Source organism: Sciurus vulgaris, assembly GCF_902686455.1.
Source record: "Sciurus vulgaris genome assembly, chromosome: 3".
NCBI lineage: Eukaryota > Metazoa > Chordata > Mammalia > Rodentia > Sciuridae > Sciurus > Sciurus vulgaris.
In genome coordinates this window covers 18,613,785-18,631,718 of record NC_136463.1, presented here as the reverse complement: position 1 = coordinate 18,631,718, position 17,934 = coordinate 18,613,785, and the positions used below count along the sequence as shown (strand labels likewise).

The 17,934-nt window shown below is 50.2% G+C and overlaps 1 protein-coding gene across 2 annotated transcripts in view; it reads right to left on the bottom strand.

Annotated features, from left to right (window-relative positions):
* Positions 1-17,934, bottom strand: part of MAP3K14 (mitogen-activated protein kinase kinase kinase 14) — a 44,404-nt gene that overhangs the window by 7,801 nt on the left and 18,669 nt on the right. For both annotated transcript variants that reach the window (XM_079132372.1, XM_079132371.1), the window contains exons 2-9: positions 12,795-13,069; positions 11,664-11,733; positions 9,558-9,756; positions 8,856-9,470; positions 7,273-7,410; positions 1,036-1,165; positions 692-823; positions 71-175 (exon numbers count right to left, since the gene is read on the bottom strand). In XM_079132372.1, the coding sequence (XP_078988498.1) occupies positions 71-175; positions 692-823; positions 1,036-1,165; positions 7,273-7,410; positions 8,856-9,470; positions 9,558-9,756; positions 11,664-11,733; positions 12,795-13,050 (1,645 nt within the window). In that variant the 5' untranslated portion in view covers positions 13,051-13,069. The remainder of the gene's footprint in view (positions 1-70; positions 176-691; positions 824-1,035; positions 1,166-7,272; positions 7,411-8,855; positions 9,471-9,557; positions 9,757-11,663; positions 11,734-12,794; positions 13,070-17,934) is intronic.

Genomic DNA, 17,934 nt, shown 5'->3' with positions numbered 1-17,934 from the left:
GCGAGAGGCTAATGCCTAGTAAAGGGCACTGGCTACTGTCATCATGGGGAGGGGCACCCTGGGGCCTTACCTGTGAGCAAGGACTTCCCCAAGCCATCAGGCTGCAGGCACACGGCATGGCCAAAGTCACAGAGGGCTGCGCGGCTCCCATCAGTGGACAGGAGCACGTTGTCAGCTGCAGGCAAGCACCCAGCACAGGGGAGGAAAACAGTTGAGTCACGACGGGTCCTAGCCTACTGGGGCTGCCTGGCCTGGTCTCCAGTGAGGTAATTTTCTGGTCTACCCTACATGGCATCTGCTGCTTCAGATTCATTTCATTAGACATGGAGAAAGGGGGAGTATCAGTGCAGGCTAGGGGCAGGCAGCAGGCAGGATCTGAGCAGGAAGGGACAGGAGCAGGGGCTACTCTTGGGGACCCTGCCACTCCACTCAACTGCCCTACCCTCTCCCAGAGGTTACCAGTGGGTTGAAGCTTGGTTTCCAGTTCTGTGGGAACCATGCCCTGCTAACTAGGGTGCCAGGCAGAGGGCCTGGAGAACACATTCCCTTCCCGTAAGACAAAGTTCTGTCAGCCCGACACAGACCCTGCCACTGGAGATGACCAGGCAGGCCCAGAAGAACTGGGAGGCAGCCAGGAAGGAAGGCCTGGGGGAAGAGCCTGTGGGACCAGCTGCGGGGGTGGGAGTCTCACCTTTGATATCTCCATGCAGAATCCTTTGTGTATGGAGGTACTCCAGCCCCTCCAGGGCCTGGCCCAGGTAGTAAAGGGCCCGGTCTTCTGGCAGACAGCCCTTCTGCTTTATGAGCTGGCCCAGCGAGCCACCTAGGGGACCAATGGCCAGTCTTTACATGGGGCTTTCCCAGGTCTTCACACAAGCCAAGAACAAGGGCAAAGTGCAGGTGGTGGCAAAGCAGGCCTTTCCTGCAGATGTTATAAGGCCAAGAAGTTCATGTGACTGACTGGAGACCAAGGTCAGCCTGGGAAACTCTGGCCCTTGAATTGTGAGGGAGAAGGAATGGGCCCTGGCTCGTTACCTTCCAAGAGCTCCATGAAGATATTGATCCAGGGACCTTCTCTCACAGCACCATACAAAGGGACGATTCTGGGCGAGGTCAATCCTGCACACGCCATCAGTTCCTCGGCCCGAAACACCTCGACCCGCACCTGAAAGGGCCCAGCGGCAGCTTGAGTCAAGGGAGAGGGGCCAGCTGGGTGACTGGCATCCCATGGGGACTCTTGGTGCTCCACATGCAGATGCTGCCAATGCTGCTAGGGATGATGCCCAGGCCAGATGGGCCAGGTGGGTCTGCTGGGCTCTCACAGACTAAACTGTGTACTGCGTACCCTTGGCGTCAGGGACAACTGCTCATACTTAATTAAAGTTCCTCCATGCTGACAGTGTGAGAAAACAGTACACAAACCTTATCCAGGCTCCTGGCATGCTTCCCACCCTCAAGATGCCAAACCCGGAACTTTCTTTCCCCCCAACCCAATTGTCTGGGCAATTTCTAGGACATGGGGTCATGTCTCCCCTTCAGAAGCAGGCTTCTCGCCTTTTCTGTCTCTGGAACCTAAGCACCCCTCTCACACATTTCTTATCTCTTCTTGTAATTATTTGTCTCTTTTTCCCAGAGGACTAAAATGTCTATGTAGATAGGCCTGAACTTATATTTACTCTATTGTCACTTCTTTTCCTAGCTTTGGGTACTGATGAGGCTTCTAGGGAGGGTTTTGACGAGGGCCACTCCTGCTGTGACCAGCAGGACTGGGAACATCCACTACTTTTTTTTTTTTTTTTTTTTTTTTTTGCGGTGCTGGGGATTGAACCCAGGGCTTTGTGCTTGTGAGGTGAGCACTCTACCAACTGAGCTATCTCCCCAGCCCCATCCACTACTTTTGGCAGGGACCTGCAGCGTGCCATGGCAGGAGGAAACAGGCCTTGGGTATAGACATCTTGGGCTTAGATCCTGGCTCGGCCATTTAAAAAAGCACTGCATACTTCCCATCGACCACACTACCATGGTGGAGACAGTGATATCTGCTCCAAGTAGTGAGGATTTGGAAAGATGCCAGTCAGATCCATGTCTGGTGGCCACTGGGCACTCAGGAAGGGCTAGCTCTTCACTTCCTCCCACAAACTCAAAGAGCAGCTTGTTAAACACTTAGATTTCTGCATAGAGTCCTTGCTACTGCCCCTGGTTCTCCTGTAAGCCTGGAGTGGCATCACCAGGGGGCGCCAATGGTCACAGAACCACAGAGATGAGTTAGGGACCCCCATGTTTTTGTTTGGGATCTTGTTGACTTGGCAAACAGGAGTTATGATGTGGGGCTGTTGTGCTTTTGCCTATCCATGGAAAATCTCTCCCACCTCGCTAAAGAATTATCTGGTTCAGTTAAACCAGTTACATGAACTTTGACTTTTGTTAGTGTTCTCAGCTCTGAAAAGGTCACTGAAACTGATTGGAACTAATTCACCTGAAGGATTTGTACCAGCAAATATCTTTAACCTTAACACTCTGTCCCCACCACCTGCCACCCCCAGCTGTGAGGTGAAGCACCCCAAGGCACCGAGAATTCAGAAGGATGCTTTGGTATATTCTGCATTTGAGGTAAACAGGGATGCTCAACGTCTGCAGATGGTGTCAAATACTTTTAGAGATGGTTCAGTTCCAAAATTAAATCATACTGAATTCCTTTTAATTCCTGCAGATCAAACCCAGGCTTCATGCATGCTAGGCAAGTGCTTTACCACTGAGCTATCCCCAGCTGGCTGTATTCCTTTTGATAATATGTTTTTTAAGAAGCTAGGATTTTGGAGGTTGCTGCGATAAAAAGTACTTTGTGGGGGATGTGGAACAGGAAATGAAGGTGGTGTTATTCAATTGATTTCAAAGTTCAAGAAGCCATGCAGTGCCCAACAAGGCCTATGTCACATTAGTAATTTTAAGAAAGGAAGTAAATTGTTTTTCTTTCAACTTTTGCTTTCAAATGGTTGCTAAGTTTTATGATAGATTTATTATTTAACCTAACTATTTAATAAACGGATGGTTAGGTATTTGTTTTGGCCTGGGGTGCCATGAAAAATTGCCTTAGATATTAAATAAGGATTGTGAACCAGGATAGTGCGGGAAACTTTGGCTTTGCTTCTAAGAAATCTCTTTGTCCTCTAAGTGTCCCACTAATGCTAAGTCATTTCCAACACCTAGACCAAAGTGGGTCAGATGGGAAACCTCAAAAAACAAGGTGCTTCAGAAGTCTGGGTGAACCAAAGGAAGCAAGGAGAAAGGGCTGTCCTCAGGGGATTGTGGAGAAAGCACCCCAGTCTCTGGGTCAGCCCAGCTGCCCAACTAGTATACCTCTCCTCTCTGGACTTCAGTGTCCTCAAGTCCAAAGAAAGAGGGCCGGATGTGATGAGGATGTTAGTGAGAACCAGCGTTTACTGCCCACTGACGTAAGCCAGGCACAGTTTAAGCACTTTCTAAGCATCGCTTATTCATATCTTGGCCTGTGAGGTGGCGCTACCACCACTGCCATTTCACAGATGAGGAAGCTGAAGCCTGGACAGTGACTTGTCCAAGGTCACTGGGAAAAGCGTACCATAGCCACAACTTTGGTCAGGGAAATCCAACGCTAGAGGTGCCACCTGCTCTACCTCTTGAAGAACTTTCTGGGCTTAGCCTTTAATCCTGGCGGTTTGTGTACACGTTCAGGAGGGAGCATCCCCAGGGGGATGTGTGGACAGCAGTCAGCCTACTGCCAAATTCAGAAGCCACTTTTCTCACTTCAGAGACAGTGCGCCTGACATGGGACCACTTTTCCTCCTTGAAACTCTCCCCTTTTGAGTTCTTCTGTATTATGTGTTTTATTCCATCAGGAAAAAAGAAGACATAAGCAATTCTACAAGTTCTTTAGAAGATTCTAGCAATATCAATATGGGAAAGGGAATAATATAGGACTGGGCACATAGATGTCCAGGAAATACTAGGTGCTCCCCCATTTCCTCATTGCTATCAAAACAGTCTCTACTTCATCCTTGTTCTGTTTTCATTCTAAACACATCCGGGCTGATGGCTGCGTCACCTCCATGCCACGTAAAAGCCTATCCCTGGTTAAACTCAAGTTCCTTCAGGTCAGGCCTGTGGATTCCACAGTTCTGCACCCAGCCCCTGCACAGTGTCTGGCACAGAGCAGGTGCTTGATGACAGCTGGTTTGACTTGGCCTAGGCCACATTATCACAGATCAGTGGTAGAGCCAAAGGGAGGCTCCCAGAATGCCATACTTGAGCCAGATGTCCTAAAACAAAAGGTTCTTAACCATCTTTGGCCCACAGACCTGTTTGGGAATCTGATAAAAGATATGGACCCTTCTCCATCAAAAGTATGTGCACCCACACATCAACACACACACTTTTGAATCACGTTCCAGGAGTTCAGGAATCCTCTGAATCCACTCACTGATTGGAATAAAAATTTTTATGTTGGTGTTAAAAAGCACAAGTGTGTGGGTGCAGGGGTGCACGCCTGTAATCACAGCAGTTCAGGAGTCTGAGGCAGGAGGATCACAAGTTCAAAGCCAGTTTCAGCAACCTAGAGAGGCCCTAAGCAACTTAGTGAGACCCTGTCTCTAAATAAAAAATAAAAAGGGTTGGGAGTGTGGTTCAGTGGTTAAATGCTCCCGGGTTCAATCCCTGGAACCAAAACAACAACAACAACAAACTCCAAAACCAAAACAAACAACAAAACACAAGGAACTCAAACTCTGAACATGAAAATATCATGGTACAGAATAATCTAGAGAGTAGGGTATCATTTTTATAAAAGAACTAACCTCATGCTTATACATGCATAAAAAGTCTAAAAAGATTTATGTCAAGTGGCATTTATCTTGGTGAATAGGATTGGGGAACAAGACGACTTTTACTTTTTGGCATCATAAATGATTTTATAATAAGTCTGAATTTGTTTGCAATTAAAATAAAGATCGGCTGGGCAGAGTGGCACATGCCTGTAATCACAGTGGCTTGGGAGGCTGAGACAGGAGGATTGCAAGTTCAAAGTCAGCCTTAGCAACTTAGCAAGACCCCATCTCAAAATAAAAAATAAAAAGGGCTAAGGATGTGGCTCGATGGTTGAGCATCCCTGGGTTCATTCACTGGTACCAAAAATAAATAAATAAAATAAATAAAGATCAAAAATAACTTTATTTTTAAATATTCTGCATTAAACCCTAGACCTGTAGTCAATCAGCATGTGACCAGAGGCCAAGGATGTTCTAGAAGGAAGACCAGGAGAATGCTGGCATTACCATGTCACATCACACATCCGGAATCCTCCCAGGAGCATTGAAGGAGCGTGGACTTGCTCTGACCCCATGCACAGCCTAACCTCTGACCCTTGCTCACTTCTGTCCCTACCCCCTCATCAGGGAGCTTTTCCTGTGGTGTGTGAAGTTGGGGAATTGAACCTGGGGCCTCATGCGTGCTAGGCAACTGCTCTACCACCTAGCTACACCCCAGGGAAAGGACACCACTGCCTGCCCAACCAGTAGCGGCCGTGTGGAAGGCCAACAAGCCATCCCTGCTGGGTCTCCTGGGTAGGGGAGGTGGAGTTCTGACTGTGACCAGCTCTGGTTCTGGGAAGTCCAGGTCTTATGCTTGGCGCATTCCCCGCTGCCCAGGCACAGGGGATAAGAAATGGAGTATTGTCCTCTTCCACCACATCAGGGTTGTTTACCTTGTTGCCTGGGACTCTGAGGACCTCAGCAGAGGAACAGCTGAGAACCCAGTGACTAAGCTCCCAGAACTGGGTGCCCGTCTCTAGGACACTTCACACTCTCTCACCCTCCTCCCACGGCCTCTCAGGAGGGACAGCTGAGCCTTCTCCGGTGGCCTGGGGAAGGGAACTGCAGCTGAGGAGGTCAGGCACGTGGCCCTGGCATCCAAGTGGAAGATGATCCATGCTGGCAAGGACTCAGCATGCTTTTCTGCCAGTGGTGGATGGGGAGGGTGGGTGCTTGCTTATTTGACCCAGTGTATGTGAAGTTTGGGGTAAAACTGACAGGCTGACTCCTCTCTCATCCCACAACCCTGAGGTTTGAACTCAAGAACTCCAATAGCTTGGCCCAAGTACAAACCCAGGAAGCCAGGGTCATTTGCTGCCCACCTAGAGCCTCACCCCTGGAAGTCACAGGCAGCCAGGACGGTGGTGGCAGGGTTCACTTTGCATGGGACTTGAGTGTGCAGTGCCTGTCTGGTCTGGCACCTTAGTCCTTTTCCTTTTGGGGATCAGAGTGTTTGATATAAGCCACTTGAAACAAATCCATCTGAGCTTATGTCACCTTGTACCATGGGCCAAGAAAATGGTTCACCCTGGAGTTTGGAGTTTGGGTTGGGAACAAGGGGGTTTCCAACGGAGGGGAGCTCCAAGTTGGGGTGGGAGAACAGTGCTGTAAGGAGCAGGGCCAACACCCTCAATGTCTATGGCTCTGCAGCTGCTGTCGATTGTCACCTGGGCCTGGGCTGCTCTAGGCCCAGCTGGGTGGTGTCAAGTCATTGAGGAGATGATGGGTAGGAGAGGTGACTCCAGCCTTCTGCTGCTAATCAAGACCCTGAGACGAGTTCTCCCTTCCATTCCCTCTTCCTGAAGAGTGGTACAGAGCCACATGGGTCAGACAAGCCTGGGTCTGAAACCTGATTCTACTGTGCCAAGCCAGCTCCTCCATCTTGTGTTGAGTCCTGTTTCCCCTGTGATGTCCCTCTGTGCTGCACCTGGCCAGCAGGTGGCAGGGCTTGAACCTGAAGCAGACCTGTGTGTAACTCCACATCCGCCACCTCCTGGGGGGCACCTGACAGGTGGAGGCCACGACTCTAATTACCTTCTGGTCTGAGTGTAGAGTAGCCCACTGGGTGGCTTGCAGGTTTTAGCTCAGCAGGGATTTCATGAGGATCCGACCACCTTCCAGGTTTGGACTTGCCCCTACAGGCCCTGGTGTCAGCAGTGGCCCTGGCTGCATTCAGACCCTGAAGCCATGTGCTCTCACATTGCTTCTCACAGACATGCATACCGAGGACAGCAACCAGCCCAGGCCATGTGACAGACTGCTCCCTTCCAGTTCCAGCTGACCCAGGGTAGCTAGTGATAGCCAGGTTGTTATCAAGTCAGAGCCAGGGCAACCCTGTGGCTGACCTTGAAAGACAGAACATGGATGGCAGCAGCCCTTGCCTGGCTTCCCCTTCAGCCCCTGGAACCCTGATGTGCCTTTTTTGGCGTACCTTTTTGACAGCACACTGGAAGCCTGTCTGCTTGTCCTTCATCCTGTGGACCTCTCCGAAGGAGCCTCTGCCCAGGCGGGGCTGGCGCGTGGCCCAGTGGGCTTCTTCTCGGTACTCATAATCCACTGGCTTGAGCTTCTGGGGTTGGCAGGAGAGAGAGGCCAGTTTCAATGGTCAGGGCAGCAGAGGGACAAATGGCTACAGTGGGGAAGGCTCTCCACTGTGGGCTGCTGGTGCCACCAAAGACACCGCCGCAAGGGGGTCGAGGCAGGCTCTGAGGGGGGACCAGAGAGGGGCTTAGGCAAAGGTGAGCTGCACCAGCTGCCTGGGGCCAGATGGTTCTTGTGAGGAAAGACCTCTCAGGCTTGTGATGGTGGGACATATTTGGAACTGCAACAACTTTGACAATGAAAAGATTTAACTCGAGAGCCAGAGGGAAGAAGAAAGGGAGGAACAATGAGAAAAGGCAGAGCTAAAGGGATAATATGAAGTAAATGGAATAAAACCCCCCAAAGTAAAGCTAAGCACAATCATTTAAAGTTCTGAAGGTATTCAGGAAGAGAACTAGAGGAAAAAGGAAGGAAAGGAGGAAAGGGTAATGATGATGGCAAAATACTCATCCTTCTTATCAGGTTATGACATAAAATCTTGAGCTGCTCCTTATTTATTCTATTTTCCAGTATATGTATTATTCATACAAACTTTTTAAAATTTTTTTGTACTGGGGATTGAACCCACACCCCCAGCCCTTTTTATTTTATATTTTAATTTTGAGACAGGGTCTTGTTAAATTGCTGAAGTTGGCCTTGAACTTGGATCTTCCTGCCTCAGCCTCCAGAGTTGCTGGATTACTGGCCTGTGCCACTGTTCCTGGCCTGTATTATTCATAGAATACACTGTTCCTGGCCTGTATTATTCATAGAATACATGCAATTCAGTTTTAATGATGTAGCTCATAAGAAGAACAAAAAAATACAAATGGCTAGAAAGGATGTGGAAAGTGAGGTTGCAGGTGGAAAGGAATATGACTGCTGCAGTTTGGATCTTAAATATTCCCCAAAAATTCAAGGGTTGGAGGCTTGGTTGTCAGACTATTGGGAAGTAGTGGAACCTTCAAGAGGTGGGGCCTAGTGGGAGGAAGTTAGGTCATGCGGTGGGGGGTGTGTCCTTGAAGAGGATATTGGGACTCCTTCCTGTCTTACCTTCCCAGCCACCAGGAGGTGACCAGGCCTCCTCACCAGGCACTCCTCCTGTAGTGGTGTACTAAACCACCAAAGCAACAGGATCAAGTGACCATGAACTGAAACTTCTGAGACTATGAGGTAAAGTAAACCATTCTTCCTTTCAAACTGATTATTTCAGGTATTTTGTCACAGTAATGGGAAGCTGACTAACAATCCCCAGCGAGTACTTTGCTACTATTTGCTTTGTTACCATGGGCATGAGTGACGCTGACAGGGAGAGAACCATCCCCCAAAGTCTGCTCTGCTCCCATAACAGGCCCCACCTGACCCCCAGCTGTGGCTCCTGGCTTGGGAGTTAGTGGTGAAGGTATTTATAAAGGAGTTTGGGGGATTAGTTACCTCAGTAAGCAGTACGCCTTCGTTGTCCTCAGTTTCGGTGCTGGGCCTCTGGGGTCTGGAGCCCCCTGCTGACCAAGTTTTGGCCAGGCTGGCCAGGCTGTGAGCCTGGCCTGAGCTCACACTGCCTTGCAGAGCATGCACCAGGTACTCTTCCACAAACTTCTCACGGGAGCTATGAGTCGGGCAGCTGGGCTCCAGGTGTGGGCCAGGCAGGGGTTTCTGACTGTCTATGCAGGTCAGTTTGCTCAGGTGTGGGCCAGGCAGGGGCTTCTGGTCATCTACACAGGCTAGTTTGCCCAGGAAGAAGGATTCCAATGGGTGAGGTTTCCAGGGTTGGAGAGGGTGGAACGGGAAGGGATGGGGCAGTCTGCTGTAGGGAAAGGGGTGAGCAGAATGGGGCAGGGGGCCCATGTCCTGCGGGTGGTGGAGTTTCCACACGTGGTTTAAACATTGCAAGGGGCTGATGAGTTTGTGCAGTTCCGGTCGAGGCGGTACTGGCCGTAGATCCTCGCCGAGCTTCTTAAAGCACAGGTGGTCAAAGCCTGGTTCCTTCAGAGGCTTGGTGAACTGGGGGGCGTTTCTGACATACAGGGTACCTAGTGGAGACTCATCCTCCTGTGGGGAAATAGGTGTTAGGACACAGGGCTAGAATGGGGCACAGCTCCATTCCGAAGGCCCCATGAGCTGGGGACTGGGCCTCACCTGCACTGGAACTGTGCAGCTCTCCTGCTCGGGGGTTCTAGGCAAGGGTTTGGCCAAGGACACTCCTGCCTTCGAGCTCTTCTTCTTCCGTTTCTTCCGAGCTTTGCTGTGACGCTTTCCCTTCCAACACACACGGGCCATTTTGCCCTCGGTTGCATGGGCCACATTGTTGGGAATTTGATCAAGACTCTCAGATTGGCTGTCAAAAAAGGGATAGATCCATGTTTTGAGTACAAGAAAGCAGGAGGATGGAATGATTCAGATAATGGTGTTTGCAGTGAGACAGACTTGAGCATAAATCCCAGTCGTGCATCACTTAACGGAAGGGGAACATTCCAAGAAACCTTGTGTTCTATGATTTCATTGTGCAAACGTCACATTGTAGTTGTATAAACTAAGACAGCTATGAGGTCACTAGGTGATGGCTCATAGGACCATTATTGTGAATGTGGTCTAGTGTTGACCAAAATGTCATTATGTGGCACATGACTGCACTTGTGCAAGTGTGGGTAAGTTCCTAAACCCTAAGGAACATCAGTTTTCTCATAAAATGAAGTGGTGCATGCCTGTAATCCAGCTGCTGAAGACGATGAGGCAGGAGGATTGTGAGGACCAGTCCAGTCTGGGTAACTTAGAGGGATCTTGTCTCAAAATAAAAAATAACCGGGGATGTGGCTCAGTGGTAGAGTGTTCACTTAGCAAGTGTGGGGCCCTGGGTTCAATCTTCAATACTACAAAAACAAACAAAACAAGGTAGTACATTTTTGCCATTCAGGGTGGAGATGAGGCTTAAACGAAATAGTTCATTTAAAAAACACTAGCTCTGTGCCTGACCTCAAGGCAGGCTGCCTACTACCCTGGGCTGGGGTGCATGCTCAGCTCTTCTCAAGGGGGGTGGCCCACAAAGTTCCTTTGCTGCTCTCCAGGTGGGCTGCACCCGGACGGGCTCTCAGAAGGGGACCACACTCAGGGCAAGCATCCTCAGTTCTGATGGACAAGAGTGAGTTTGTTTCTGTCCCCTCTACCACCACTGGTTCCTAGAGCTACCCGGCTACTGTGGGAACACAGAAGGCAGCTGTTGAACACCCGCTGCCTGGCTAGTACCTGGCTACTAGGAGGCCTGTCCTCTGGTGGCCTAGAGGCTAAATCACCACCCCTGCCAGGTATTATAGGAACTGACTACAGGGCTGCTGCAAAATAGCTGTGGAGCAGACCCTAGCTTCAGCCTCCTTTCCTTGGCCTCACCTTCTATCCTCACAAAAGTGGCTGGAGGCCTGTGGCTTCTCTCAGGATGCTGACAGAAGTGGGCTCATTAGAATCCCCCTTTCTCTGCGCCAAATGGAGTCTGAGGCAATGTAAGCAATTGAACCAAGCACTGAGCATTTCTTTTTTCCTTTAATTTTTGAGTTGGGACCTCTTTTTGTTGCCCAGGCTGGTCTCAAACACCTGGGCTCAAAGGATCCTCCAGACTTAGCCTCCAGAGTGTTGGGACTACAGACACGCCACCACACCTGACCTAACCAAGCATTTCTTGGCCTCTTTATCACTAGCAATTTCCAAATACTGATGATAAGAAGTCTGCCTGGTGGTAAGGGAGGGAACTGTTTCCAGGTTGAACTCTCGGTTGCCAAAATTCACCTGAGGGAATGGGGAGCCTGGGGACAGACAAAGCCTGGCCCTGGCTTCCTTCCACAGGCCATCGAGTGGCTCGAACCTGCGTCCCTTACTGTTTTAACTTATGCCTACTGGTCACACAGGAGTTAGCTACCTCTGGTGTTTTCCCTGAGGACAGTAAAGGTGGCCCCTCTGGCCTGTCTCTGCTCATGGCTGCACGCCTGCTGGAAGTAGCTTCTGATCCCAGCACCCTCCCTGTTGATGGGAAATCAGGGGCGCATCAGGACTCAGAAGAGAATAAAAATAAAATGTCAAGCTGATGGGAGCCAGGAGTCCTCCATGAATGGTGAGGAGCTTTTGCAAAGCTTGCCTGGCTGAGAGCGCGGCTCACGGCTCGGCGGGGAAAGCTGGGCGGCCGCCAGGGGCTGAGCCCAGGTGCTGAGCAGGGGCCAGGGGCAGTGGGGAGCAGCAGGGCGGGTGGTGCCTTCTTACCTGTACTGTTTAGACCCGGCGATGAAGATTCTTTCTGAAAAGGTGGGGCTGAACTCTTGGCTATTTTCACCTATTAAGTTAAGGGAAAAGGGTTGGATTAGCAGGAAGAAGAGCAAAATCGGGAAGTCAGCACTTAGGAGAGATATTTTAGAGTCCCACTTAGGCCCTCCTTCTCTCCCTTGTGGTCCCCCTCCCTCCAGTTTATTGGTCAAGAGCAGAGGGGACATCTACAAGATGGGGGTTGGAGGATGCCCACCTCACTACACTTACTATGAAGCTTCAGTGGGACAGGCCACCCAGAACATTCCAAACAGTGCTTAGCACATAGTGGTGGCTCAAAAAATATAAGCTCTTCTACATTTATATTTATGTACATATGGGTGCATTCACTCCATTTTAATTTTTATTCTTTCACCTCAAAAATCAACCAGAAGGCAGTGGGAGACAAGCAAAGGATGTGTGTATATGGGGAAATGCCACCAGGAGCTCTCAGGCTCCTGGGCTGGAAGGGAGGTGATAGGGTAGGAGGGGACTTCTGACCTTCCCTGCCCCTTCTGGGAGTGTCTTCCGCTATGGTAGCTACCATTACTAGTCAGCTCAAGGCATCAGGGGTAGAAACAGAAAGGGCCACATTGGTCTCACCCTGCAGTGGCTGACTGCCCCTAGACTGGTCCAGCAGGCCCAAGAGCAGAGTGCTCATTCCCTGGGGTGGGGCCCCCTCTGATGGAAGGTGGTGAAGGGCTTGAAGCCCTAGTGGGGCTTTCCGGGAGACCAAGCCCTTCCCGTCTGGGCCTCTCCAGACGCCTGGGCTGCTCCAGACCCAGCAGTTTAGTGGCCTGCTTGAGGATCCTGCAAGGAGCGCTCAGCACTCTTTCCCCTTGGTTCTCTTCCCCTGCTCTGGTCATAACAATGGGCACAGCCTGTGCTCCGTCTCAGTGTTCCATCCTGGCACTTTAATAGTTCCCATGGGTTTGGGGCTTGGACCCCAATGTGCCTTGTGAAAATGTTATGGAGTGGTCACCTGGTCTTGCTCTTTCATAGGGGACCTTGAAGTTGGCCTTTTTCCATGGCCAGTCACCCACTGGCAGGCCCGCCCCTGAGCCCCATGCCCACAGCAATCCAGGCCCTCACATTCCGCCTGGGCGATGATGGAGATTGCGGCTGGGCCGCCCTCGGAGCCTTCCTTGGCTGTGCCTTTGGTAATCACATCGTTCAGGATGTCCCACTTCCCGCAGAATACTGGGCTCTTCTCCACAGCCTCCAGCTTGTAGATGCAGCTCTGCTTCTTTCCCAGAGACTGCATCTTCTCCTTGGCCTTGGTGAGCTCCTTCTGCTGCCCGGCGGCTGAGCCAGGGGCGCCTGGGCAGGCCACTTCCATCACTGCCATCTCCCAGGCTCACTCTCACCTTGAGAAAAACCAAACACAAAGCAGGTCACTCCTAAGCTCAGGCCCCAGTGGGGTGGGCATAAGGCAGGTTCAGGGGTCAGGAGAGACAGCGGGGACAAATGGTCTCTGCTTCTTCATGCTCCGTACATGACCTTCAAACACCCCAAGCAGCGAAAGAATCAACTCTCCTCATCTACACATGTTCCAAGTGTGGAACCCCTGGCCCACTGGCACCCCAACATATGAGACTCCTCCACTGGGCTAACAAGAAGGATTCCAGCCTGTTCCCTCTAGACAGCAACAATATAAACATCAGGGCTGGCTGCTTCCTGCTGTACAATGGCTGAGTCATCCACTGTTTGGCAAACTCTTTTGCCAGGACAGGAGGTGAATCTCACCCTCCAAAACCATCACTACACTGACCCACAGAAGCCTTGCCTTCACAGAGGACATGTCTGTGCAGTGCAGTGGCTCCTCTCCAAGTGGACAGAACCAAGGTATTGTGCTGTCCCCTAGCAGGAGGCAGATTATGCATACAGCCTTGCATCGCTAAATGATGGGGATACATCTGGAGAAACACATCCTAGGCAGCTTGACCATTGTGTGAATATCACAGAGCGTACATACACCAGCCACAGTGGCTATGTGTCACTAGGCTATATTATTTTATGGGGCCATTGTATATCTGGTCCAATACTGATCAAAATGTTATGCAGCATGTGACTGCATAAAATATATATGCATATATGAGTATATATGCATGCATATGTGCATATATATCTTACAAAGTCTAATATTCAGTCTGCAGTGGTGCTCAGCACTTGGCTCCTTTCCCAAGATGCATCTGTGTGTGGTTCTCCGGGAGGGACTGACATGCTTCTTCCTCTATTGTTCAAACTCACTTACTGAAAACTTCTAGATACCATTTTTCTTTCAGGCGGCATTAGTAGTGCCATTTATATTGGAAGCCCAAATACCAACCAAGACTTCTAGAAATCTGAGGGCAAAACATGCGACTCTACCTGTCTCTGGGTCCTCTCTTCACCAGTCCTGAGCCTTCCCAAGGAAGCTGCAGGGGAGAGCAACCCCCATGCTGCGGACCATCCACATAAACAGCACAGAGACCACAATTATCATGAAAGGGGACAGGGGCAGACTGAGACTGTTAGCATTTGGAAATGTCTTTAAAGACAGGGACTTTTTAAAGGCAGGGCTCTGCTGGGGTGTGTCTTGCTTTAGACAAAGCCTCAGAAGGAACCAAAGGCAGACAGGTTTTTAATAATTGCCCTCTAATGGCAGGTCAGTCTTAAAGTTGTCACCAACCAGTGTAGTCTTCCCTGCTGCAACGCCATTAAACCGGGATCACACCTTTGTTTGCTCTTGAGGCAGAAAGGCAGACCACAAGCGGACAAAACTAACCCTCTGGCCTTTTGCTTCCAGGTCAGAAAGTCGAAGGTTAAATGAGATGGTGGAAAGCTGAAGAACATTGGCCAGGCTTCTACCAAGTCTGCCTCTCTCATCTTTTCCCACTGATGGCTATGAAAGATAGCACTCCACTCGGAGGTGGCACCGGGCTTGTCGAGCTGTTAATTTGTTCCTTGCATCTTGGCCTTCAAGGGCTTCCTAGCTCTCAACAGAGAGCAGCTCCAGCTTCCAGCAGAGATGCCTGCTTCCAGAGGCCAGGTGCCGAGTAGGCCAGATGGGCAACCTCACCGTGACTGGCCATCTTAAGAGGTCTAAAGGATGTTCTGACTTTCCAAAAGGTGAAAGGCCTCCAGACAGGCTATTTCTGGTAACCATTTTTTTTTTTTTTTAAATCACCCTATGCCCTGCTCCAAGCCCCCTGCTCCAGAGAAGAACTGATCTAAGGCCTAGAGTAGATCTTAGCTTTCTCAGTCTCTTTATCAGGGAAGATGTGATCTTAAGAACAAACCAAAAACCTCCAAACAGAACAGTAGTAGAGGTGTGCTTACAGGGAGGTCAACACTACTTGATTTCCTCATTTTTCAATTATAGAACCTGAGTCCTAAATAAGCAGAGACTTGCCTGAGGTCACCCAGCTCACCAACTAGATCTCAGGTCCTATGTCCTTGAGACTGTGTGCCCACCCCTAAGTCTCTTGGGTTATGAGCAAACACAACAAGGGAGAAACTCATGCTCACCCTAGTCAGGGGACTGCAGAGGAGAGAAGGGCCCCTACACACGGTGGCACCCTCAGTACATAGCACAGTGGGGCATAAGCAAGACGACTGATGTTGGTTGAAAAAGGCAATCAAAGGACCAGGAGTGCTTCTCCTTGACCTTCAGAGACAGGATGACCTTGAGCACCAAGAGTAGATAGCAAAGCTGGTGAAAGAGGAAAATGAGGCCGAGTGGGGCGACTAGCTGTTCAGAGGCCTAGCTGTGCTCGGGTTCAGACAGCCTGTGTTCTGGAAAGTTCATCCTGAGCTGGAGCTCCTGCAGAGAGGGGCTATAGGGCACTCCCTCGGTCCCAGGAGCCACACATATGTCTTGATGGCTAGCTGGGCAGCAGGCCAGGAGCCTTGATCCTCCCTCCACGCGCATGCCAGGCTCCTTCTCCCTGGGGAGAAGTTGAGGCCGAGGTCGAGCCGCCAAGCTCAGAGTCTCCTGTGCACTTCCCTGATGACTCACTCAGCCTGTCGGGCAGAGGGACAAGGAAGGCCATTGAGAAGCTGACCCAGCAGATAGCATTGGACCTGTGAAGGGCACAGGGTGAATAGGCTGTCACTCACCTCCCAGGGGCACAAAATTATGGCCTGGGAGCAGCAAAGCTGCTCCTGTGGCTGGCTTTCCCATGCCACATGACCATGACTCAGACCCTCACAGACAGCCTCCAAGTTCAAGAGGCTGTTCTCTGGAAGCTTTGGCCTGATGGCAGCTCTCCTGCACATACAAGGGCTTCCTCCCTCCCTCCTCCCTGCTTCTCTATGGTCTGGTCCACAAAACTCAGGGTTCTCTATTCACCCCAGAACTGCTGGCCAGGTGGCCTTCTCAGCTGGGTTTTGGTCTCTGGCTTGTTCTCCCCACTCACAGCTCTGTAGCTTTGCCCCCTCTCTCTCCTCCGGCACGGGGCAGTGAGGATAGGTGGGAGTCCTTCTACCTTGCCTCCACCTTAGGGTGAGTGGAGATCCTGCTCCACTGTGCTCTCCCAGCCACACCCCATCTGCAGCTCCTCAGCCCCTGCTCTCAGCATCCCAATAGGAGCAAAGGGCAGTGGGTGGCAATAGCCACACCCACAAGCCCGCAAAACAAAGGAAGAAAGGAAAGGAGCAGAATTCATTCAGCATTCTTTATGGCTTGATGCATATACACTGCCTAATTTCCTTCTGTGATATTTTGATGACCCCAGCAGAAGTCTGGGGGCAGGAATATCTGGGGTGGTACCAGATTCACCCCGGGCCATATCTGTAAGAGGAGCTCTAAGTTTGAGTTCGAGGATGTCTGTGAGCCCCAGAACTGAAATGCGATTTGCATTTTTCCAGGGACAAGGCTCACAGCATTCAACACATTTGCTGAGGGTCTGCCATTCCCCAGGAGGTTGCTCCAGTCTCCCCAGAAGTGTAAGACCAGGACTTGATGGCTGATTCTGGCTCTCCTCTTTCATTCCAAGAGCTCACATAATGCAAGTTTCCAATCTGAGTGCAAACAGAATAACCAAATGAGTTCTTAAAATGCACTCATCCCAGACCTGCTGAATCAGAGTCACTGGGCATTGGGCCCAGAATCTGTACTTCTGACAAGTTCTCTGGCTGATTCTGATATCAAGGGGCCAGGGATTGTCATTTGGCCCCTGCTCTATACTCAAAGGCTGCCCTGTCCAAAATGGTAGTGCCAGGCAACACGTGGCTATATTTAATAAAAATCAAGTAAAATTTAGAAATCAGTTCCTTTCTTATAGAAGTTCTCACACTGGATGGTGCAGATGGAAGACATTTCCATCACTGTAGAAAGTTCCTAGGTCAGTTCTGATCTGAGGCTACGATAGCAAAGCTTTCTCTGACAGTGAAATTTCTGGTCCAGGGAGGATTCTGGGCAGGAATGAAGTTTAGGCTAAATGAGTTTTTGATTCACTGGAAGGTACAAAAATAATGTCTTAAATGTTGCTCTTTATAGAAGATAACCTTTCTAAAATGAATCATATTTCAGTTCCCTCTTTTAGTTAAGTGCTCAGTACAGTGAAAATGCCAAACTGGAACCAGAAGTTACGGGGTTCTAGCCTGGGCAGCTTTTTTAAAACCAGTGCAGTATGGCCTTTTCTGTGGAGTGAAATCCCACCAATCCTCAATACATGAAGCAGCAACTGGCGTGTGACTCATGTCAGAAACTGGCTCTGGTTAAGGGAGGTGGGCAAGAGCTCCACCTGCTCCACTCCCTCCAGCCACCAAGGACCCCTGCAGAATCCTAGGTCCTGAAGAAAAAAGAGTTTGGGAACCACTGGCCTTGGAAATCTTCTGAGGTTCCTTCTAGTTCTGAGAATGCAACAGATTTGTCAGAATAATGTGTGGTCTGGATGGCTCCAATCCAGAACAATGGTCAATATTTACTAAGCACCTACCATTATCAATCTCACTTTCAGATGTGAAGGTGTGGTCTAGAGAAGTTCAATGATGTGGCAGAAAAGTTCAGCAGCTACAGGAGAAAGAGGCAGGGCTGAGCCTGGCTGCTGCCTCCGGCCCTGTGCATTAACCTCAAGCAGCGCCCCCAACTTCTCTTAGCTTCTTCAGAGTTGTTTCAAGGGTTCAGAGCAGTTTCACTATGTGACATGCCAACTGGTTGGCCTGGCCAATAGACAATGCTAAATAAATGCTCATTCCCGTGCCCTTTACCAGACTGCTAGAAGCCACTGCCTAGCCACTGGGACAC